At 35.3% G+C, this 23482-nt stretch overlaps 1 protein-coding gene across 7 annotated transcripts in view; it reads right to left on the reverse strand.

Annotated features, from left to right (window-relative positions):
- CUL2 (cullin 2) overlaps positions 1-23482 on the reverse strand; it is a 158396-nt gene that overhangs the window by 43431 nt on the left and 91483 nt on the right. For all 7 annotated transcript variants that reach the window (XM_060658979.3, XM_060658973.3, XM_060658975.3 and 4 more), the window contains 2 exons: positions 17131-17236; positions 10717-10799 (listed from right to left, as the gene is read on the reverse strand). In XM_060658979.3, the coding sequence (XP_060514962.1) occupies positions 10717-10799; positions 17131-17236 (189 nt within the window). The remainder of the gene's footprint in view (positions 1-10716; positions 10800-17130; positions 17237-23482) is intronic.

Genomic DNA, 23482 nt, shown 5'->3' on the forward strand with positions numbered 1-23482 from the left:
ACAAACAGCAGAATACACATTCTTTTCACATGCATATAGAACATTCTCCGGGACTGATCACATGTTAAGCCACAAAACAAGTGTCAATGAATTTAAGAAGACTGAAACCATATCAAGCATCTTTACCAACCACAATAGTATGAAACTAGAAATCAATTACAAGGAAAAAAAAAACACTAGGAAAAAACACAAATACATGGAGGCTAAACAACATGCTATTAAACAATCAATGGGTCAACAAAGAAATCAAAGAGGACTCAAAAAATTCATGGAGACAAATGAAAATAATAGTCCAAAATCTTTGGGACACAGCAAAGCAGTTCTGAGAGAGACGTATACGTTCATACAAGCCTATCTCAAGAAACAAGAAAAATATCAAATAATCAAACCTTACACCGAAAGCAACTAGAAAAATATGAACAAACTAAGCCTAATGTTAGTAGAAGAGAGAAAATAATAAAAATTAGAGGGGCGCCTGGGTGGCTCAGTTGGTTGGGTATTTGACTCTTGTTTTCGGTTCAGGTCATGATCTCATGGTTTGTGAGTTTGAGCCCCACACTGGGCTCTGTGCTGACAGTGCAGAGCCTGCTTAGAGTTCTCTTTCTACCTCTCTCACTGCCCCTCTCCTGCTTGCTCATGCTCTCTCTCTCTGTCTCAAAATAAATAATTTAAACGAAAAGAAAATAATAAAGATTAGAGCAGAAATAACTGGACACTAAAGAAAACACAAGAAAACACCAATGAAATCAAAAGCTGGTTCTTTGAAATATAAACACAACTGATCAACATTTAGCCAGACTCATACAAAAAAAAGGGGGGGGGTGCTCAAATAAATAAAATCAGAAATGAAGGAGGAGAGATAACAACCCATACCAGAGAAATACAAAGAATAAGAAACTATCACTAACAATTACATGCCAATAAACTAGACAACCTAGAAGAAATGGATAAATTTCTAGAAACATACAATCTCCTAAACTGAATCAGGAAGAAATAGAAAATTTGACCAGACCAATTACTAGTAATGATAATGAATTGGTAATCGAAAAACTCCCAACAAACAAAAAGTCCAGGACTAGATGGCTTCCCAGGCAAATTCTACCAAACATTTAAAGAAGACTTAACAATGATCCTTCTCATACTATTCCAAGAAATAGAAGAGGAGGGAACACTCCAAATTCATTCTACAAAGTCAGCATTACCCTGACATCAAACCAAGACTATCACTAAAAAACCAAAACCAAAACAAAAACAAAAGAACAAAACAAAAACTACAGTCTAATATCCCTGATTAACACAGATGCAAATATCCTCAACAAAGTATTAGCAAACCACATTCAACAATGCATTAAAAGGACCATTCAACACAATCAAGTAGGATTTATTCCAGAGATGCAAGAATGGTTCAGTATTCATGAATCAATCGATGTGATACCTTACATTAACAAGAGGAAGGATAAAAACTATATGATCATCTCAACAGATAGAGAAAAAGCATCTGACAAAATACAACATCCATTCATGATAAAAGCTCCCGACAGGGGCAACTGAGTGGCTCAGTAGGTTAAGCGTCAGACTCTTTGATTTCAGCTCAGGTCATGATCTCACAGTTCGTAGGTTCTAGCCCCACAATGGGCTCTGTGCTGACAGCATGGAGCCTGCTTGGGATTCTCTCTCTCTCCTCTCTCTGCCCCTCCTCTGCTGTCTCTCTCTCTCTCAAAAATAAATTAATAAACATTTAGTAATAAAAAAAAAAAAACCCGACAAAGTGATTTAGAGAAAACATACCTCAGTATAATAAAGGCCATATATGAAAAACCCACAGCTAACATCATATTCAATGGTGAAAACCTGAAAGCTTTTCTTCTAAGATCAGGAACAAGATAAAAATGTCCACTCTTACAACTTTCATTCAACATAGCACTGAAGTCCTAGCTGCAGCAATCAAACAAGAAAAAGAAATAAAAGGCATCCCAATTGGTAAGAAGTAAAACTGTCACTATTTGCAGATTAGGAACAAGACAAAAATGTCTACTCTCACAACTTTCACTCAACATAGCACTGAAAGTCATAGCTGCAGCAATCACACACAAAAAAGAAATAAAAGGCATCCAGATTGGTAAGAAAGAAATAAAATTGTCACTATTTGCAGATGATATGATACTATATATAGAAACTAAAAATCCCACCAAAAAACTGTTAGAACTAATAAATGAATTTAGTAGGCTTGCAGGATACAAAATTAATATACAGAAATGTGTTTTGTATACACTAATAACACAGAAAGAAATTTAAATTTTTTTTTTGAAGTTTATTTTTGACAGAGAAAGACAGAGTGCGAGAGAGGGGGTGGGGGGTGCAGAGACAAAGAGAGGGAAACACAAAATCTGAAGCAAGCTCCAGGCTCTGAGCTGTCAGCACTGACCCCAACAACCCTGACGCGGGGCTCAAACTCATGGACCGTGAGATCATGACCTGAGCAGAAGTCGGACGCTTATTTAACCAACTGAGCCAACCAGGCGCCCCAAGAAATTTTTTAAAATTTCTACTTGTAACTATACCAAAAAGTATAAGATGTCTAGAAATAAATTAACCAAGGAGGTGAAAAACCTATACTCTGAAAACTGTAAGATATTGATGAAAGAACTGAAAATGACATAAACAATGTTCATGGATTGAAAAAATCACTACTGTTAAAATGTCCATACTACCCAAAAGGAATCTACCAATTCAATGCAATCACTACCAAAATACCAATAGCAGTTTTCACAGAACTAGAATAAGAATCCTAAAATTTGTATGGAACCACAAAAAACCTCGAATAGTCAGAGCACTCTTGAGAAAGAACAAAGCTGGAGGTATCACAATCTCAGATTTCAAGATATACTACAAAGCTGTAGTAATCCAAACAGTATGGTACAAAAACAGCCATATAGGGCAATAGAACACAATAGAGAGCCCATGCTTCTGTGGTCAATTTATCTATGACAAAGGAGGCTAGAATATACAATGGGGAAAAGATGGTGTCTTCAATAAATGGTGTTGGGAAAACTGGACAGCTACATGCAAATAAATGAAACTGGGACCAGTTTCTCTTACCATACACAAGAATAAAATCAAAATGGCTTAAAGACCTAAATGTGAGAGGTGCCTGGATGGCTCAGCTGGCTAAGCATCTGACTTTTTGGCTCAGGTCATGATCTCACAGTTCATGAGTTTGAGCCCTACGTCAGGCTCTGTGCTGCCAGCTCAGAACCTGGAGCCTGCTTTGGATTCTGTGTCTCCCTCTCTCTCCGTCTCCCACTCGTGCTCTGTCTCTCTGTCTCTCAAATATAAAATAAACATTTAAAACATTCTTAAAAAAAAAAAAGACTTAAATATGAGACCTGAAATGATGAAACTCCTAAAAGAAAACACAGGTGGTATCAGTGTTAACAATATATTTATGGATATGTATCCTCAGGCAAGGGAAACAAAAGCAGTAAGAAACTATTGGGACAACACCAAAATAAAAAGCTTTTGCACAGCAAAGGAGACCATCAACAAAACAAAAAGGCAACCCAGTGAATGGGAGAAGTATTTGCAAATGATATATCCAAGAAAGGATGATATCTAGAATACATCAAGAACTTCTACAACTCAACACCAAAAAACCCAAAAAATCCAATTAAAAAACAGGCAGAGGATTTGAATAGACATTTTTTCCAAAGAAGATGTACAAATGGCCAACAGACACATGAAGAGATTCTCAAGTCACCAATCATCAGGAAAATGAAAATCAAAACCACAATATCACCTCACATGAGTCAGAATGGTTAGTATCAAAAAGACAAGAAATAGCAAGTATTAGTGAAGATATGGAGAAAAGGGAATCCCCATGCACTATTGGTGGGAATGTAAATTGGTACAACCACTGTGGAAAACAGTATGGATGTTCCTCAAAAAGTTAAAAATAGAAATATCATATAATCCAGTAATTCCACTGCTGAGTATTTACTCAAAGAAAATGAAAACACACATTCAAAAAGATATGGGCACCCCTATGTATATATAACATTATTTGCAGTAGCCAAAATATGGAAGCAACCCAAGTAGCTACTGATAGATGAATGGATAAAGAAGATGTGGTGTATATATACAGTGGAATATTACTCAGACATAAAAAAAAAAAAAAAAAATGAGATCTTGCCATTTGTGAGAACATGAATGGACCTAAAGGGTATTATGCTAAATGAAATAAGTCAGGCAGAAAAAGACAAATGCCACGTGATTTCATTTATAGGTAAAATCTGTAAAACAAAACAAGTAACAACAAAAAATCCAGACTCTTAAATACAGAGAACAAACTGGTGGATGTCAGAGGGGAGGTGAATAGGGGAGATAGGCGAAATAGGCGGGGGAGTAAGAGACATAAACTTCCAGTTATAAAATAAATAAGTCACGGAGATGGAAAGTACAGCATAAGGAATACAGTCAATGATAATGTAATAATGTATGGTTACAGATAGTGACCACACTTAATCGTGATGAGCGCCGAGTAATGTATAGAATTGTCAAATCACTATTTTGTACATCGGAAACTAACATGTCAGCTATACTTCAAAATAAAATAAAGGCAAAAGGTTATTTTGTGAATGTGCAAGAAAAAAAAATTCTTCTTACAAAGAAACCCTAGACGCAGATGGTTTTGCAGGGAGTTTTACTAAACACTGAAAAATTTTACAGAAACTCATCTACTCAAAAGAAAAAGATGGAATAGTTCCTAATTGAACCTACAAGAATGAGCCTAATACCAAACCCAGACAAAGACATTATGAGAAAGAATAATTATAGGCCCATTCCACTCATGGATATAGATTCAAAATTCTAAACAAAGTATTAGCAAATCAAATGCAGCCATGTTATAAAATTATTACAGACAACAACCAACCTGGGTTTTATTCTAGTTATATGAGGATAGTTTAATATTAGAAAATTCATAAATGTAACCTACCACACTAAAAGATTAATAGAAAAAAAACTTTATCTCTCAATAGAATCAGAAGTCATTTTATACAATCCAACACCAAATTCAAATTAACTTCATCATTCTGATTAAGAGTATCTAATAAAAAGCTAAAGGAAGCATCATTTTAAATAGGGAAATGTTACATATGTAACCTTTAAAATCAGGGGTGAGACAAAGATGCTCATTATCCATCACTCCTCTTCAACACTGCTGTGGAGGTCCTAGCCAATGAGGTGTTGTGTGTGTGCACAGGCAAGTGCACGTGTGCGCATGCACACACACACACACACACACACACACAAGGGAAACAAAACTATCGTTTACAGATTATGATAGCTGACATAGAAAGCACAAAAATGAGCACAAATTATTAGAAATGATCTTTTTTTGGGAAAAGAAGCTACAAATGACGGAAGTTAACATGGAGGCTAAATGTTAAGATTTATATATTAAAGAGCCTGTTGTATTTCAATATACTAGCAGAAAACAAATAGAATGCATAATTACACAGAACAAATTTTTTCTAACAGTATCAGAAAATACCAAGTATCCTGAAATAAATCAAACAAAGGAGTGAAGAACCTTTATAGATATATTTACAAAAACTTAGGAGACATTAAAGAAGGCATTAAAAATAGCAGATATGTTCATGAATAGGAAGATTTAATACAGTAAAGATGTAAATTCCCTCCAAATGAACTTATATATTCAATTGAATTTCAATCCTACAAAAAATTTATTCTAGGCAACTTATAATCACCTTTACAAAATATGACCAGGATCTGTGCGAAAAAAAAAGTAAAGGGGGGCACCTAGGTGGCTCAGTCAGTTAAATGTCTGACTTCAGCTCAGGTCATGATCTCAGTTTGTGAGTTCGAGCCCCGCATTGGGCTCTGTGCTGCCAGCTCAGAGCCTGGAACCTGCTTCAGATTCTGTGTCTCCCTCTCTCTCTGCCCCTCCCCTGCTCACACTCTGTCTCTCTCTGTCTCTCAATAATAAATAAACGTTAAAATAAATAAATAAATAAAAAATAATAAATAAACGTTAAAAAAATTAAAAAAAAAAAAAGTAAAGGGCCTTATGAAAAAGTAAAGGGCCGAATAACAGCCAGAACACTTCTAGCTTATGGAGGGCAAGTCTGTCTGACCAGATATCAAGACTTATTATGCTATAATAATGAACAGAGTGAGATATGGGCCAAAGATAGACAAACAAATGGAACAGAGCCCTGATATGGAACCACACTTGAAGGAAAACTTTGGTATCTAACAGAGGTCTGATGTCAGAACAGAAAGTAGGAAGAATTAAAAAAAAAAAAAAAAAAAAAAAAAAAAAAAAAAGGAGCAGGGAGCCTTGGTGGCTCAGTCAGTTAAGCGTTGAACTCCTGGTTTTGATTCAGGTCCTGATCTCACGGTTTATGAGACCAAGCCCAAGCTCAGGCAGCACACAGCCTGTTTGGGATTTTCTCTCTCCTTCTTTCTCTGCCCCTCCCCTGCTCATGCTCTCTCTCTCTTTCTCTCAAAATAAATAAACTTAAAAAAAAGGAGCTATAAAGTTAAAATTTTTTTCTCATTTGTCACTTAAACTCTTGTCTTTGTTTCTGATTATGCAAGAGAAAGGATACTAAAGTCATGATTGTTTTGCTGCTGAATGATAATGTCAGAATAAATAAAAACTTTTCCAATTCAACAAACATTAAGCATAGAGACTTATTTCAGATTGCAATCTGCCAAATGATTCTCTTAGGGAAAAAGAAATCTGCCATATAAATGTTAAGGCAGCAATTCTGATCCTAGGAATCCATAAACCTTCTAAAACGTACATAAAGTTTTGTGTGCATATGCATATTGAGTATTTTTATGTGAGGAGGCTCTAAAACTTTCATCATCTTCCTAAAGGAATATAAAGTTTCCACAAAAAATAAATATAACCACTGTACTTAAATAAACAAATATTTAAGTACAAACTATTCTCAGTAGTTACTTATGAAGAGAAGAAAGTTACAGCTAAAAGGAAGAAAACAGGGATATTCACATATTATGTGCCATTTAAACTTAAAAAATTTTTTTTTAATTTTGAAATAATTACAGATTCACAGGAAGCTGCAAACATAACAAAAGCAGTCCTGGACATGTTCACCCAATTTTCTCCAATGGTAACATCTTACATAACTATGGCACAATGTCAAAATCAGGAAATCAACACTGATACAACCTATAGACCTTATTCAGATTTTGCCAGCTTTAACACATAATCATTTGTGTATATTTGTATTTATGTAATTCTATGAAATTTTATCACATACCTAGATTCATGTTACTACCACCATATTCAAAATATACATCTACTGTATCACCATAAAGCAACTCCCTCATACTTATAGCCTCATACCAACCATTAATCTATTCTAATTTCTAAGAATACATTATTAGGTATTCGTAATACTTCTATAAATTCCCCCAATGCATGTACATATGTGTGTGTAATACTGTATGCAGTATTTATACGTATGTAGATATATACATATGCACATCCATATAAACAAATGTACACACAATCTTAAATGCATAGAGAATTTTTTCAGAGAATACTTTAAATCCTTAATAGTGATTTGCTTTAAATAACAGTATTGAAGGTATTAGGGGAAAAATGAAGGCCTTCTAATTTTTTTTTTAACTTTCTATATATTTTTAATTGTGTACAATCAACATATTTTATAATTTTTTTGTAGAACAATACTTTTCAATATCCCTTGTGTAAACTTTTCACTGGCCAGATTTAAGAAACCATTAGTTCACAGTAATTTTTTTTTTTTAATGTTTATTTTTGAGACACAGAGAGACAGAGCATGAACGGGGGAGGGTCAGAGAGAGAGGGAGACTCAGAATCTGAAACAGGCTCCAGGCTCTGAGCTGTCAGCACAGAGCCCTACGTGGGGCTCGAACTCACGGACCGTGAGATCATGACCTGAGCCGAAGTCGGATGCTTAACCGACTGAGCCACCCAGGCACCCCTATTCTTTAGACACTTGTAGAAAATTCCTAGGAACGCAGGGGTGATTACAGGAAAGGAAACTAAATAAGCTGATAGGAAATCAAATTTGTAATATGCTCTGCTAAACTTTAAGTTTAGTGGAGCTCTTTCCAAAAAGAAGTTGTAGGTACATATAATAAAATACCTCTCTGTTAGCCTTAAATCCTAATTCTCATTCTGCCATGTACTAGTTATGTGACCTGAGTAAGGTGATTGCCTTCGCAAGCCTCATTTTCCCCATTTGTAAATGAGTCTATGATAATATTCACCTTCACATCCTGTTCAGACAAGTTTATCAATGGGGAAATACTTAACACAGCCACTTGTCCATGTAACGGAAGTTATATCTGGCCATATTATTTCAAACAACAATGGGTAAAGCAACATAGTGGAAACAATACTAAACAATACTAACAATACTAAAGCAACATAGTAGAAAGACCCAAATTGGAAGTTTCTAGGCATGGACTTTCTTTCCTTAGCTATATCAAATTCAAGAAGTCGTTTCTCTCTATTGAAAGTTCAAATTATTTACTTATAAATAAAACTGCCTCCTTAAGATCATACAAAGTACTATGTGTGAAAATACTAGAATACTCAAAGCACTATAAAACTCAAATGTATATAAAAGCTAAAATATTGGAACTGGGAATGAAAGAAATATTCTGTGAATTAAAAAAACAGGCTTAATGGATATAGAGTTGGTAAGTTGGAGACAGGAGCTGAAGAGAAAAAAAAAAAAGAAAATAGGGGCTGGAGTCAAATTAGTCTTCTTAGAGTGCCACCACTGATGTCTTCATTTGTAAAATGGAAATGGAAATAGTACCAACATCCCAGCGTGGTGAGGATTAATGGGATAATGCCAGTAAAGCTTTTAGAACACTTCTTGGCACATAGCTCCCATATTTATTATTTGTTGTCGTTACTATTTACTGATTTATTATTTATTATTTTAGAGAGCAAGACAGGGCGCAAGCAGGGGAGATGAGCAGAAAGAGAGAGAGAATCCTAAGCAGGCTCCATGCTCACTACAGAGCCTGATGCAGGGCTTGATCCCATGACCCTGGGCTCATGACCTGAGCCAAAATCAAGAGTCAGACACTCAACCAACTGAGCCACCCACGTGCCCCATTATTGTTATTATTATTATGCCTTAGCTTACTTAGCTGTAAAAGGTGGGATAACACCGACCTAATACAGTACACATGAAAAATAAATGAGGTATTAGTAGGGCATGTCAAATAATACTTTAATGGAAGCTGATTATAACAACAAAACTAAGAACAGTTGGCCTAATATCTCTAACCAAATAATCTATGCATCTTTTCCAGAATATCATATACTTGCATTATTTTTCTTATACAGTTAGAAAATTTCTTAAAATCTTCCATCAAATTCATTTTTAACAAGCTAACAATCACACTTAAGAAAATTTACTAGGTTGGGACAAACATATTAAAAGAGACATTTCAAAAAACTAACATTCAGAAAATTTTAACAATATTTTCAATAAACTTTCAATGTAAAATAACTGAATTCCAAGTTAAGAAAAAAGTTAATATTTAATAGAAAAATAAATTATGTTAGAACCTATAAATATTGTTGGGAGTATTCTTTTAATTATTGTTTAGTAGAGAAAAGAGAAGAAAAAAATTGTTCCACCCTACTGCTTTAGTATTGCCTTTTCTCTCCTCACTACCTTTAGAAAAAATGGAATAATTAAAAGGGAAGCGACAGGTTTTTAAAACCAAGTTATTAATTGCTACCATCTACTTTCTACTTAGCATTAACAATAAATTTTAAAATATTCCATTACCCTTTTTCGTGGCTTTATGTTTTTCTTTAGTTTTTTGTTTTTAAGTCCCTTATTTCCCAGTAGGAGCTCACAGAAAGAACAATGCTTTCCTTTTTTTTCCCTCACATAAAAAACTCCATATATGGGTATTCTTTAGAGAAAGCATTTTCAGATGGAGTGGCCGTTATCACGTTGCAATTCACTGGTCTAGATAATTCCTACAATATCAGTTCCAATAACCTGATATTTATTATATACACATCTGTATGAGTGACTTTTAGTGCTTTAGGTTCCCCAAAGCTGAAGCCTAGTAAGAATCTTTTAGGCCAGAATGGATGCAAGGATGTTCTATTCTGGACTCCATGGGAAAACTTACTTTGTCTCCAATTCTATTCACAAAGCAATTAGGTAAAGTCCAAAACACTGGGTCCTGAGTAAAATGAGAAGCCATTTTCCCATAAACTAACCTCACATTAATAGGCAAGTTACTGATTTAACACTGGGGCTAAGAGGTAACCAACTACCTAGAAAAATCTGTTTTCTTGAATAGGTAGGTTACCCTCATCAGGATTTAAACTGACAGAACATGTTCAAACAATTCAGCACTGCCCTGGAAAATCCAAGAGGGTACCAGGCTTGCAACAACAAATTATAGGTCACTTCCTTCAGGGATTTATTTATTTATTAAGTATATTGGACCAAAGACCTGCCAAAAAAAATTATGAAACAATTTAAAACATTGCCATTTAGATGGAAAATGAGGCTCGTTTAAGTAACACATGGCCTATGTCCAGTCAACACCCATGCAACAGTACACTATTTGAAACCATTTCAAACAGCAAATTAGAATTGACTCAAGAAGATAAGTATCAGTACTCACTTTTTTATTTCTCGGAGCAGCATTCGGATAAGGATGGTCTGAAGTGGTTCAACCATCAATTTCCTCCACATATCCAATGCTAGCTGCCAGGAAAAATAAAAATTATCAAGGCTGAACTACTTTTAACATTTGTTAAAATGTTAAAAGACTCTTCAAAGCAAACATACTCTTTCAAGTATTTATAACCAAACTTTCAAAATTCAAATGAAGGGGCGCCTGGGTGGCGCAGTCGGCTGAGCGTCCGACTTCAGCCAGGTCACGATCTCGCGGTCCGTGAGTTCGAGCCCCGCGTCGGGCTCTGGGCTGATGGCTCGGAGCCTGGAGCCTGTTTCCGATTCTGTGTCTCCCTCTCTCTCTGCCCCTCCCCCATTCATGCTCTGTCTCTCTCTGTCCCAAAAATAAATAAAAAACGTTGAAAAAAAAAATTAAAAAAAAAAAAAAAAAAAAAACAAAATTCAAATGAAAACTGAATATACATAAAAAATAAATTTCTAAGTTATTTATTTTTTTGAAAGAGAACGCACGCAAAAGAGAGGGCAAGCAGGATAGGGGCAGAGGAAGAGGGAAAAAGAATCCTAAGCAGACCCCACACTCAGCACAGAGCCTGAGGCGGGGCTTAATTCCACAACCTAGAGAACCTGACCTCAGCCAAAATCAAGAGTTCGATGCTTAACCAACTGAGCCACCCAGGCGCTGCTAAATTTCTAATTTAAAATGAAAATGACTACCACATCAGACTTGTACAAGAAACAGAATTAAGGTTTTATCATTAACTGAAAGTCTTAAAGACATAATTGATTAGATTTTTATGAAGTAGAATTTATTGAATGTTAAATGCCCAGTATTATGGAAAGGCTAAGACTAATAGAAATAAAGGAATTATGTTAAAGTGATTTAGCTGTTGGCTGATTTTGAAATTACAAAACCTCTCATACAAACATAAAAGGAAGGTCAACTAAAAGAATAATAAAATAAAACATTCCTGTACTCACCACTCAGTTTAAGAAACACAACTTCCACATTACCATTGTACCACATATCCTCCTACTTTCCCCTCAAAGGTTACAACCACCTTGAAATTTGTGTTAAATCATCCCCTTGCTTTATAGTTCTACCAAATGTCTACATGTCCCTATAATATTTTTCTTGTCTTAAGTCCAGTATAGTCAACACACAGTGTTCTATTAGTTTCAGGTGTACAATATAATGATTCAACAATTCTATACATTACTCAGTACTCATCAAGGTAAGTGTACTCAATCTCCTCCACCTATTTCACCCAGCCCCCACCCACATCCTCTCTGGTAACCAGTTCTCTGTAGTTAGGAGCCTGTTTCTTGGCTTCTTTTTTCTTTCCCCATTTGTTTTGTTTCTTAAATTTCACTTATGAGTGAAATCATATGGTATTTGTCTTTGTCTTATTTCATTTAACATTATACCCTCTAGATCCATCCATGTTGTTGCAAATGACAAGATTTCATTTTTTATGGCTGAGTAGTATTCCATCATGTGTGTGTGTGTGTGTGTGTGTGTACCAATTCTTAACCATTCATCTATATCGGTGGACACTAGGGCTATTTCCATAATTAGGCTACTGTAAATAATGCTGCATATACATAGGGGTGCATAGATCTTTTTGAATCTGTGTTTTCATTTTCTTTGGATAAATACCCAGCAGTGGAATTACTGGATCATATTTCTATTCTTAATTTTTTGAGGAATTAAAATTAAATTACAAATTTTTAATTTTAACCACTGTTTTCTTCAGTGGTTGCACCAATTTACATTCCCACCAACAGTGCTTGGGAATTTCCTTTTCTCTACATGCTCACCAACATTCACTCTATCTTGTCTTTTTGATACTAGCCATTCTGACTGGTGTAAGGTGATTTCTCATTGTGGTTTTGATTTTTTCATTTCCCTGATAGTGATTTGAGAATCTCTTCACGTGGCTGTTGGCCATTTGTATGTCTTCTTTGGAAAAAGGTCTATTCAGGTCCTCTGTCCATTTTTTAATTGAATTGTTTTTTTCGGTACTAAGTTGTATAAGTTCTTTATGTATTCTGGATATTAACCCTTATTAGATATGTCATTTGCAAATATTTTCTCCCATTCACTAGGTTGGCTTTTTGTTTTGTTGATGGTCTCCTTTGCTGTGCAAAAGCTTTTTATTTTGGTATAGTCCCAATAGTTTCTTACTGCTTTTGTTTCCCTTGCCTGAAGGAAACATCTACAAATATGTTGCTAAGGCCGCTGTCCAAGATTTTACTGCCTGTTTTTTCTTTTATGAATGTTATTGTTTCAGGTCTCACATTTAGATCTTTAACTCACTTTGAGTTTATTTTTGTGTATGGTGTAAGAAAGTGGTTGTTTCATTCATTTGCATATAGCTGTCCAGTTTTCACAACACTATTTACTGAAAAGACTCTTTTCTCCACTGTATATTCGAGCCTCCTTTGTCATAAATTAATTGACCACAGAAGTGTGGGTTTGTATGCATGGGCTTTTTATCCTATTCCATTGATCTATGTGTATTTATGTGTCAGTACCATACAGTTTTGATTACTACAGCTTTGCAACATAGTTTGAAATTAGGGATTGTGATACAGTTTTGTTCTTCCTCAAGATTGCTTTGGCTATTTGAGGTCTTCTGTGGTTCCATACAAATTTTAGGATTATCAGTTCTAGTTCTGTGAAAAGTGTTATTGATATTTTGTTAGGGATTACAGTCAATCTGTAGATTGTTTTGGTAACTCCTTGGTTTTTCGTTTTTTGTTACGTTTCTTTATTTTTGAAAGACAGAGAGAGACACAGCACGAGCAGGGGAGGGACAGAAAAAGAGAGAGACACAGAATCCGAAGCAGGCTCCAGGCTCTGAGTTGTCAGCGCAGAGCCTGACGCGGGCCTCAAACCCATAAACCATGAGATCATGACCTCAGCCGAAGTCATACACTTAACCGACTGAGCCACTCAGGTGCTCTTAACTCCTTTTGGTTTTAACTGGCATCTTCTTGAGCGAGGCTGGGCATCTTTTTATATTTTTATTGTATGTCTTAGTTTTTTTTCTGTGAAATGCCCATTCATCCTTTTTGCCCATTATTCTATTAATATTTATCTTGTTTTCAATAAAAACTAGGAGTTCTTAAATACTGTAGAAATTAATCCCTTGACATACATACTGCAATTTGTCATAGTTTTGTGACTTAACTTTTGAGTTCTTTTAAAAGTGTTTAGTAAAAATACATTATATTTTAATGTCTCCATTTTATCAATCTTTTCCTTTATTGTTTGTATTTTTCATGTCTTTTAAGAACTTCCCTAGCCTAATGTCAGGGATATGTGTGCTCTTATATTGCCTTCTAAAAGTTTTCAAGTTTTGCCTTCCACATTTAAAATCCAATATATTTTTCCCATAGAGAGTACAAATTATTTCAGTATCAAAAATTGACTGCTCCTCTGTTTCCAACTTAATTGCATCTATACAGCTATTAGTCTGGTTTTAGCCTCTATTCTGTTTCCCTGGGGTAACTTTATTCTGATCAATTGGTAATTCCATTTCAAATAAGTAAAAGCATCTGCCTTCCCAGAAGGAACATTCTTCAAGTTTCCCCTTATTTTTATATTTTTAAATAGCACCAACAGGGAAAAAAGAAAGTGATACAAAAGAAAATGTGATCTTATAGCTGTGGTGGGAGAGAAAACTAAAGCCTTTTGAAAGCAAGCTGGTGGTGCTATCAAAATTCAGGATGCTTTGACTTCCAGGTACCAACTCTACGACAATTTCTGCTCATGTACAAAGAGATGTATACTTAAATGTTAACTCTCTGAGTGTGAGGTTTGTGTCTATTTTGTTCACTATTGAATTCCTAGCATATAGAAAAGTGCCTGGCACACAAATGGGTTTAAAAAATACTTAATAAATGAACAAATGAACAATGATATTCACAGTGGTATTTTCAACAAGAACTGTAAACTAAGGAGAATAGTCTAATAAATGATAAATAAATTATTTTATATCCCTATTATAGAATACTGAGCTCTCACAAAAATAAACTTATATGAAAAGAACACCTCACGTGGATGGAACTAGAGGGTATTATGCTAAGCGAAATTAGAGAAAGACAAATATCATATGACTTCACTCATATGAGGACTTTAAGATACAAAACAGATGAACATAAGGGAAGGGAAACAAAAATAATATAAAAACAGGGAGGGGGGCAAAAACATAAGAAACTCATAAATATGGAGAACAAACAGAGGGTTACTGGAGAGGGGATGGGCTAAATGAGTTAGGGACGTTAAGGAATCTACTCCTGAAATCATTGTTGCACTATATGCTAACTAACTTGGATGTAAATTAAAACAATAAATGAACAACAACAACAAAAAAGAACACTTAGACACATTAACCAAAAAACAAAACAAAACAAGCAAGAAATACAAGTTCCAAGATATATGGTGTGATATCATTATGGTATATATGCTATGATTCCATTAACATTTAAAATTAAACTGTATGTATAAATATTTACATGCAAATGTGCAGGTAAAATTCAGAAAAGACAAAAACCAAATGGTTTATGGTGATTTCCTCTGGGAGAAGGAGTGAGCTTGACAATGCTGGTGATAAGGGACCATCATTAAAATATTCTTATAATCCTACTAACTAAAGCAACTACTGTTAAGATTTTGTTATTTCCCACTAATCCATTACTCTGCATCCTTTTTCCCCCTGCAGTTTTATTCCTATTAAACATACAATGTGTCCACATTTTTTCATAAAATATTTTCCCCTTTATTAAAGTTTCTATGAAGTATTTTCTATTACTAATTCATCTCTTTGCCTTTATAACAAAAGCATATTGTATATATTCTTCTATGTATGATTTTTTTACTATTGGATATTGGACATTTGGATTGTCTACCCATTAGTCACCCTTACTAACAATGATTACAAGGAATACTCTTAAACATTTAAACTTTTTTTTTCCATATTTATCATTTTCACAGTGCAGATTACTAGACATGGGATTACCTAATTAACAAATATTAAACATTTTAAAGTCTACTGAAAGACGATGACAAATTTCTTTCTAAAAGGATTATTCTAGTAAAACTTTCCTCATGCTGCATCTTAGCTGTTTATTTCTTTCATTAACACCCATCACAATTTAACATTAATTTCTGTACTTATTTGGCACTGCTTCCCCATGAGGACAGGGAACTTCTGTCTGTTTACCATTGTATCCCCAGTGTCTGGTTAGTCAACAAATACGTAGTACGTGAAATAAACAAACATTGTACTAGAGTATTTCTTTCACAATGAATATATGCTTTATGTAATTCCCACATTTAAATTTGCACTGTGCCTCAAGAATCTGAATGAATTACTTGACCTGCACACTTAATTGTTTCACTCTGGATTTAATTACTTTTTAAAGTTAAAATAAATTTGTCATGGGACACCTGGATAGCTCAGTCGATTGAACGTCTGACTCTTGATATGGGTGCAGGTCATGATCCCGGGGTTGTAAAATAAAGCCCCACATCAGGCTCTGTGCTGAGTGTGGAGCCTGCTTAAGGTTTTCTTTCTTCCTTCCTTCCATCCATTCTTCCTTCCTTCCTTCCTTCCTTCCTTTCCTCCCTCCCTCCCTTACTCCCTCCCTTCTTCCCTTTCTTTCTCTCTCCTCTCTTTCTTTCTTTCTCTCTCTCCCTCCCTTCCTCTCTCTCCCTCCCTCCCTCTCTCTCTGCCCCTCTGCCACCCGTGCATGCACACACACATGCTGCCTCTCTCTCAAAATAAACTTAAAAAATAATTTCTTATATCCATAAATCTGTATTTCCTCTCAAGTCCATGACCTTTCCACTTTTTAACTGCAAGAGTCTCAACATTTTTAAAATGCATTTTATGAGCTTTTTTCATAGTGGAACTATTAACCTTGTCATTTATTCATCCATCATTAATCTAATTATTAAAATAATACTAATCACATCTCTTCTGTTCTCATCTATGTGAAGATTCTTAGGAAATCACTGCAGTGTTTTATTAACATTTAGGATGTCTCAAATCTTGACAATTTTGGGGGTGCCTGGGTGGCTCAGTCAGTTAAGTGTCTGACTCTTGATTTCAGTCTAAGTTGTGATCTCCTGGTTCATGGGTTTGAGCCTCATGTCAAGCTCTGCACTGACAGCACAGAGCCTGCTGTGAGAGCTTTCAGATTCTCTCTCTTCCTCTCTCTCTGCCCCTCCCTTGCTCGTTCTCTCTCAAAAATAAATAAACTTAAAAAAAAAATTTCGACAATTTTAAGGTAGTCAACACAGTGTCCTTGAAAAAAGGACAGTGAATGAAATTACCTCAATATATATATAAAAACACTCCTATGCTTGCCAGTCATTTAAAGAATTTCCTACCTCTCCTATTTCCATAAGTGGTTCATTCATATCTACACCACCGTAGCCATACTGAAGGTCAGCTTCTGTCAATTTATTCTTTTTAATAAACTGGGTGTTGAGATACCTGAAAAACAAATATAATATTATTATTAAAGTAAGTAGGAAAACAAATAACTGTTAAAATCAGTAGTAAAACAAATAACTTGCAACTTTAAAACAATAATTTTGGGTTATAAATCAACTATAAAATAGTTTGGTAATATATCAAATTAATTATGCAGAAATTAGAAATATAATTAAAAAGGAACAAAAGTATTAGCCAAACTTTCTCTGCAAGGCCTTAAGAGCCAAAATATATGACCTCTAGAGTGGGGGAAAAAACCCTATCACCCCAGTTTCACTTCAAAAAAACTCAAGGGTAGGGGCGCCTGGTGGCTCAGTCAGTTAAGCATCTGACTTTGGCTCATGCCATGATCTCGCAGTTCGTGAGCTCGAGCCCCACATCGAGCCCCACATCGGGGCTCTGTGCTGACAGCTCAGAGCCTAGAGCCTGCTTCAAATTCTGTGACTCCCTCTCTCTCTCTGCCCCTCCCCTGCCCACGTGCGCAGTCTCTCTCTCTCTCTCTCAAAAATAAACATTAAAAAAATTTTTTTTAAAACTCAAGGATTTGGTCTAAAACTTTTCAGTACTCATATAGCCCAATAACTCCTCCCTAAGGGGCTTCTATAATCCTTCTACCATCTAATTAACTCATTCCCAGATTCTCTTGGTAAGTTCACTTTGTAAAGAACTAAACAAAAAAAAATGCTTAAAAAATAAAAATCCAGGTAGTCATTCAACTTATATTTCATCACCAGGAAAAGATGTAATTAAACAACAACAAAAAGAGATCATGATCAGTAGACAGAAAATGAAATAGACTGTTACAGACAGTAGAAAGTATGGGCAAAACTGACAAAGGTAAAATCACTTTGTCTACCACAGGACAATAGCTTTATAATGTTTCAACATATTCTAAGACAAGTAACTAAGAATTACTGAAATGAATAGAGTTCTTTAAAGTAAATAAAATATGTAGAAAGGGCTCAAAACATTCTAGTACTGGGGTACCTGGGTGGTTCAGTCGGTTGAGCATCCGACTTAGGCTCAGGTCATGATCTCACAGCTCGTGAGTTCGAGCCCTGCGTCGGTCTCTGTGCTGACAGCTCGGAGCCTGGAGCCTGGAGCCTGCTTCGGATTCTGTGTCTCCCTCTCTCTGCCCCTAACCCACTGGCATTCTGCCTCTGTCTCTCTCAAAAATAAATAAATATTAAAAAAAATTTTAAAAAGAAACATTCTAGTACTCACTTTTCACAATCCTAGATTTCACTATAATGCTTTTGATACATATATTTTTAACATTTATTTATTTTTGAGAGATAGATACAGCACAAGCAGGGAAGGGACAGACAGACAGGGAGACACAGAATCTGAAACAGGCTCCAGGCTCTGAGCTGTCAGCACAGAGCCCAAGGTAGGGCCCAAACTCACAAATCACAAGATAAAGACTTGAGCCAAAGTTGAACTCAACCAACTGAGCCACCCAAGTGCCCCTCACTACAATGCCTTTAATGCTTACTTACCACCTGAAAGGTTCTGTCATGTGTATATAGTTAAAGACATATAAATACTTAGGCAATAACCACAAAATCTTTATATTAAAACACACACTTTCTAATGTTTGTTGCATCAAAATGAAAAGTCCACTTTACGTGTGCAGACAACTAAAACTGAAAACAAAGGCAACAAAAATTTCAACTGTGTTATTTTACCACCAACTCTAGGAGATGATGCAAAATACAATTCTTGAAAGTACAACTCCAAAGCTGTATAGACACAACCATGTACACAAGTTGCACTCCCACACTAATTTCAAGCCTCTAGACTCCAAGGCTTAAAACCTTGGTACTTTGTATGATATTTTAGTCTCCGCTACCCATATGTGCAATGTCCTAATATATTTTTCCTGCAAAATGTCATTTCATCCTTCCTTCTATTCTCACTACGATCCTCATAATTTTATGCTTCCAATTGAAGAAAGGGAAATAGGACTGACAGAGACAGAAGTAAGAGATAGAGAAAGAATGGCTTTTTTTTTTTTTTTTTTTTTTTTTTACCTGAAATAGAAGATTTGGGATATCTGGCCTGAAATGAAGATATATAAATTGGAGAGATATTTTAACCCCTGGCCTCTCATTCAGGTGTCAGCTCAAACACATTTCTCTCAGGCCTGATCTGATCCCAATCCAAATGAACTTTAATTCGCCACTTCACTCCCACTGAAGTGACTATACACAACTGTTTTATATTCTTCATGGTACTTACTACTGTGTGAAATAATCCAATTCTGTTATTTGTTTACTTGCTTTGTACATCTGTCACCTCTCTAGATTATAACAACTACAAAGCAAGGACCTGGCTCACACACAGCATCCAGAACCAGTGGCAGGTAAATATGAAGTCCTCAAAAAATATTTCCTTGATGAATTACTGAATAAATAAATGGTAACATTCCAGACAGCAGGAATAACAAAAGCTAATATTAGAACACAAACTTGGAAAAGCAGCCTGGAGCCAGATCATAAAAGCCATGAATGCCAGGAAATACAAGTAATCACTAACATTTATAGAGCTTATGTTACATGTCAGGCATACCCCTAAGCATTTTATACAGCTGAATACTATCAGGTACATACATGTGGTACTATTATGATCCTCCTTTTATATGTAAGAAAATTGCAGCTTAGAGAGCTTAAGGAACTTGCCAACAGTCAATGTGCTAGTAAGTGGAAGAGCTGGCACAGAAACTCATGAGTTCTCCCTTTCTCATTCAACAAATATTGACTGAGTGTGAACTCTATGTCAGGTACAATGCCAGGCACTAGGGACAGAAAGATGAAAAACAAAAATGTGGTCTTTCCACACAGAGTTTACACATCTGGGAGAATATACAAATATGAACAAATACAATATTTCAACTGTGACACATGCTCCCTGAGTGGAGGGACTTAATTACCATATCTTTACCATTTCTATGTGCCTTCCTATATGAATCCTTTGCTCTCAACCAGTTTCTTTTTTGGTCTGTGGTACCACCACGGCGATCCCAGTAAAAGATTAGAAACACTTCTCTCTCATCCTTCCATTCTACTCTTTTAATCAGCCAGTCCTCATCTCCTCCTAAACTATTCATTATTCTCTCCCATTACTTTCCTTCTCTCTTCCAATGTCTCTTGTTAATTCTCTGCTTGGATCATGTGCAACACTCTCATGTGCAACACTCTCATGACTGGTCTCTTTTTTCTGTTTTGCCATCTCCAATTCATCTAAAAATTCCACTTTCAGGATGTCACTAACCCATTCAGAATCCTAAGTAGCTCCCTTATACCTATAGAGTAAACTTCTTAGCATAGTGGTTTGTTAACTCTGAAGAACTAGCTGCTAGACCTGCAGAAGTCTGGAATCACTAATCTGTTTCAATGATCTGTATGTATATTCTTGAGCCAGTATACTGGTTTAGTGGAGCTTTATGTTTCCATTCTGACAGGACAAGTCACTATTCTCTTTACCTCATGGAATAAAACTTTAACTTCCATTAATTGTAGCTTTCTCATTCCAGATTTCTACCCTTAATGTTAAATTTAAGCTTGACAAGACAAGCTTTTAAAATAATTTAAAGATGTAACTTAAAATGTAAATAGTGTAAGTTTTCATTTTGATATGGATACCTTTTTTTTAAGTTTATTTATTTTGAGAGAGAGAGAGAGAGAGAGAACAAACATACACAAGCAGGGGAGGGGCAGAAAGACAGGAAGAGAGAGAATCCCAAGCAGGCTCCACACTGCCAGCCATGGCCCAAACCCATGAACTGAACCCATGAATCATGAGATCATGACCTGAGCTGAAATCAAGACCTGGACTTTTAGCTTAAAAGACTGAGCCACCCAGGCACCCCGACATGGATACAATTCTTAACTGGAATATTTTACAGTCAATTTTATTAATGACACATTTGTTTTTAAAGACATATGTTCTAAGAAATTATAAAAGAAAATAGGTCCCAATAATTTCTTAAAGGCAATACCTGATTGTTCTTCTCATGTATGATGCAATAGTTTTTATAATTTTTATGTTTTTATAATTTATTTTACCTACAAAGTGCTTAATAAGTATCCTTCACTTTTCTGGAGTATTAGCACTGACACAATTAAAAATAGTACTTGCCAATAATGAACAGCCTAAAGTAACTCTGAAGCCTCAGAGAAACCAAGCATTTCAATCTATCATAGGAAATTGCATTACAAAAATTTTTCTCATGCTAATACCTACTGGATTTCAAAAGTCGTTAATACTCCAAGGGCCAGCAGGGTCTAAAGAGCTATGTAGTACTGGGAAAGGCAGGCAGGAGTATCAGCATTTTCCTTATAGTCAGAATCCTTAAATTACCTATATTAATGCATATCCATCTTAGAAATCAATCAGGATAAACAAGAGGGTAGAAATTACTTCATAAAAATATTTAAAAACACTTTTGAAACAAAATTGAATTCTTCCTTTATATTTCTCTACAAATATATCCTTACAGACTATGATTAAAAATGATAGCTAGCCTGGATAACCTCACTACCCTACAATTAAAAACTATCATTAAGCAGTTTTCATGTAATTACTGCCAACTATATCCTCTATAAAAAGGATCTTACCACCTATTCTACCAATATAATTAAATAAATGATGGTCAGCCACATGATGCCAGCATCACAGAGGTCAAATACAATTCTCTGTATGTGAATCCCATTAGCCATTAGTTCTAAGTCTTTGCTATAGATAGTGGAAAGTTACTACATGATTTTAGAGAGTGATCAAATTTGCATGTTAAAAAAAATATGAGTTTAGTAAATAGGATAAATTAGCAATCAAAGGTTGGAAGACTGGTTATAGGGACTTTATCATTAATAGTCCAGGTGAGAAATGATAAACAGCTTGAACTATAATAGCAATGCAAAGGAAATAATGAATTTAAGAGACATTTGGAGGATGTGACCAATAGAGATCAGGGAGAAAGGACAACCCTAAGTGAAGGAAGAGTAACTGAGACTTTCGGCATTTATGCCTGGGTGTACAGTATTACTACCAATTAAAAATAGTAATACTGGGGACAGTATACTGGGGACAGTATATAAAAGATTACATGCTCAGTTTTGAAATCTGCAATACTACAATGTACCCACAGAATAACCTGGAGGTATAGACGGGTTAGGTAAAAATACTCCTCTGAAACCTAAGACCACCCGGGATATACAAATATTTTGGTGGTTAGTAATATGTAAGTTGTAGCTAAAACCAGAAGTAACTGAGATCATCCTAGAAAGAATGCAAAGTATAAGATAAAAGATGAGAAAAAATCTACCTAAATGACTAAAAGAGTGAATCTAGGATGAGACGAAGGTAGAATGAAGAAGTTGAATGGGTTTAATGTGACCAATCTGGGTTGGTATTAGCACAAATTTTTTTCCACTGAATGACCTTGAGCAAAATCATTTAACCTCTCTGAGTCTAGTCTCTTCAGCTGCAAATTTGGCAATATCAACTACCTCACATGGTTTATATACACACACATTTGTGTATATACAATATATATTTAATAAAAGTTCACTAATATTACCAATTTTTTATTAATATTACCATTAATTTAAATTACCAAATTAATTTTGGTAAGCAGAGATGCAGATATAGGAGAACCTAGAAATCTAAGAAAAAATAGAAAAACAACTTAAATCTTTACCAAAATGTCTCAGCTCAAGAGGTATCCCACTGCACACAGCATACTGCACTGGCATAGAGTCTTAAATACTCTCTCATGTTATCTATATACCAGTGGCCCAAGCTTCTCAGCAATAGCAAAGCATGCATGTGCTCTCACTTTCATCCTCAAAATTCCTGTAATTCTCCTAATTTAGCTAGGGAATTCTTAAAGTTCTATTTATGCCTATCTCACTTTGGTGGATGAGGAAAAAAAAAAAAAAACATGAAATGTCAAGATGTTTAATGTATGGCAAACACTGTTTTATAAAAGCCAAAGCCACAGTAAATCTTGTGCCTGTCAGCAATTGCTGGCTTCTGATTTTATTACACTTGGCTCTTCTAAGAAGATATAAAAGCTAATGGCTGTTGAAATAAGTTCCAGTTTCTAACAGAAGCAACTTACAGTAAGTAAACTCCAGTGTTGTTATAAAAGCCTACAGGAATATGAATCAGTGACAAAGGACAAACACGCCAAGCAAGAGAACCAAGCCCTGGCCTCAGTGTGCTACTCCAGCAATGCAGAGT

Source organism: Panthera onca, chromosome B4 (genome assembly GCF_046562875.1).
Source record: "Panthera onca isolate mPanOnc1 chromosome B4, mPanOnc1 haplotype 2, whole genome shotgun sequence".
Taxonomy (NCBI): Eukaryota; Metazoa; Chordata; class Mammalia; order Carnivora; family Felidae; genus Panthera; species Panthera onca.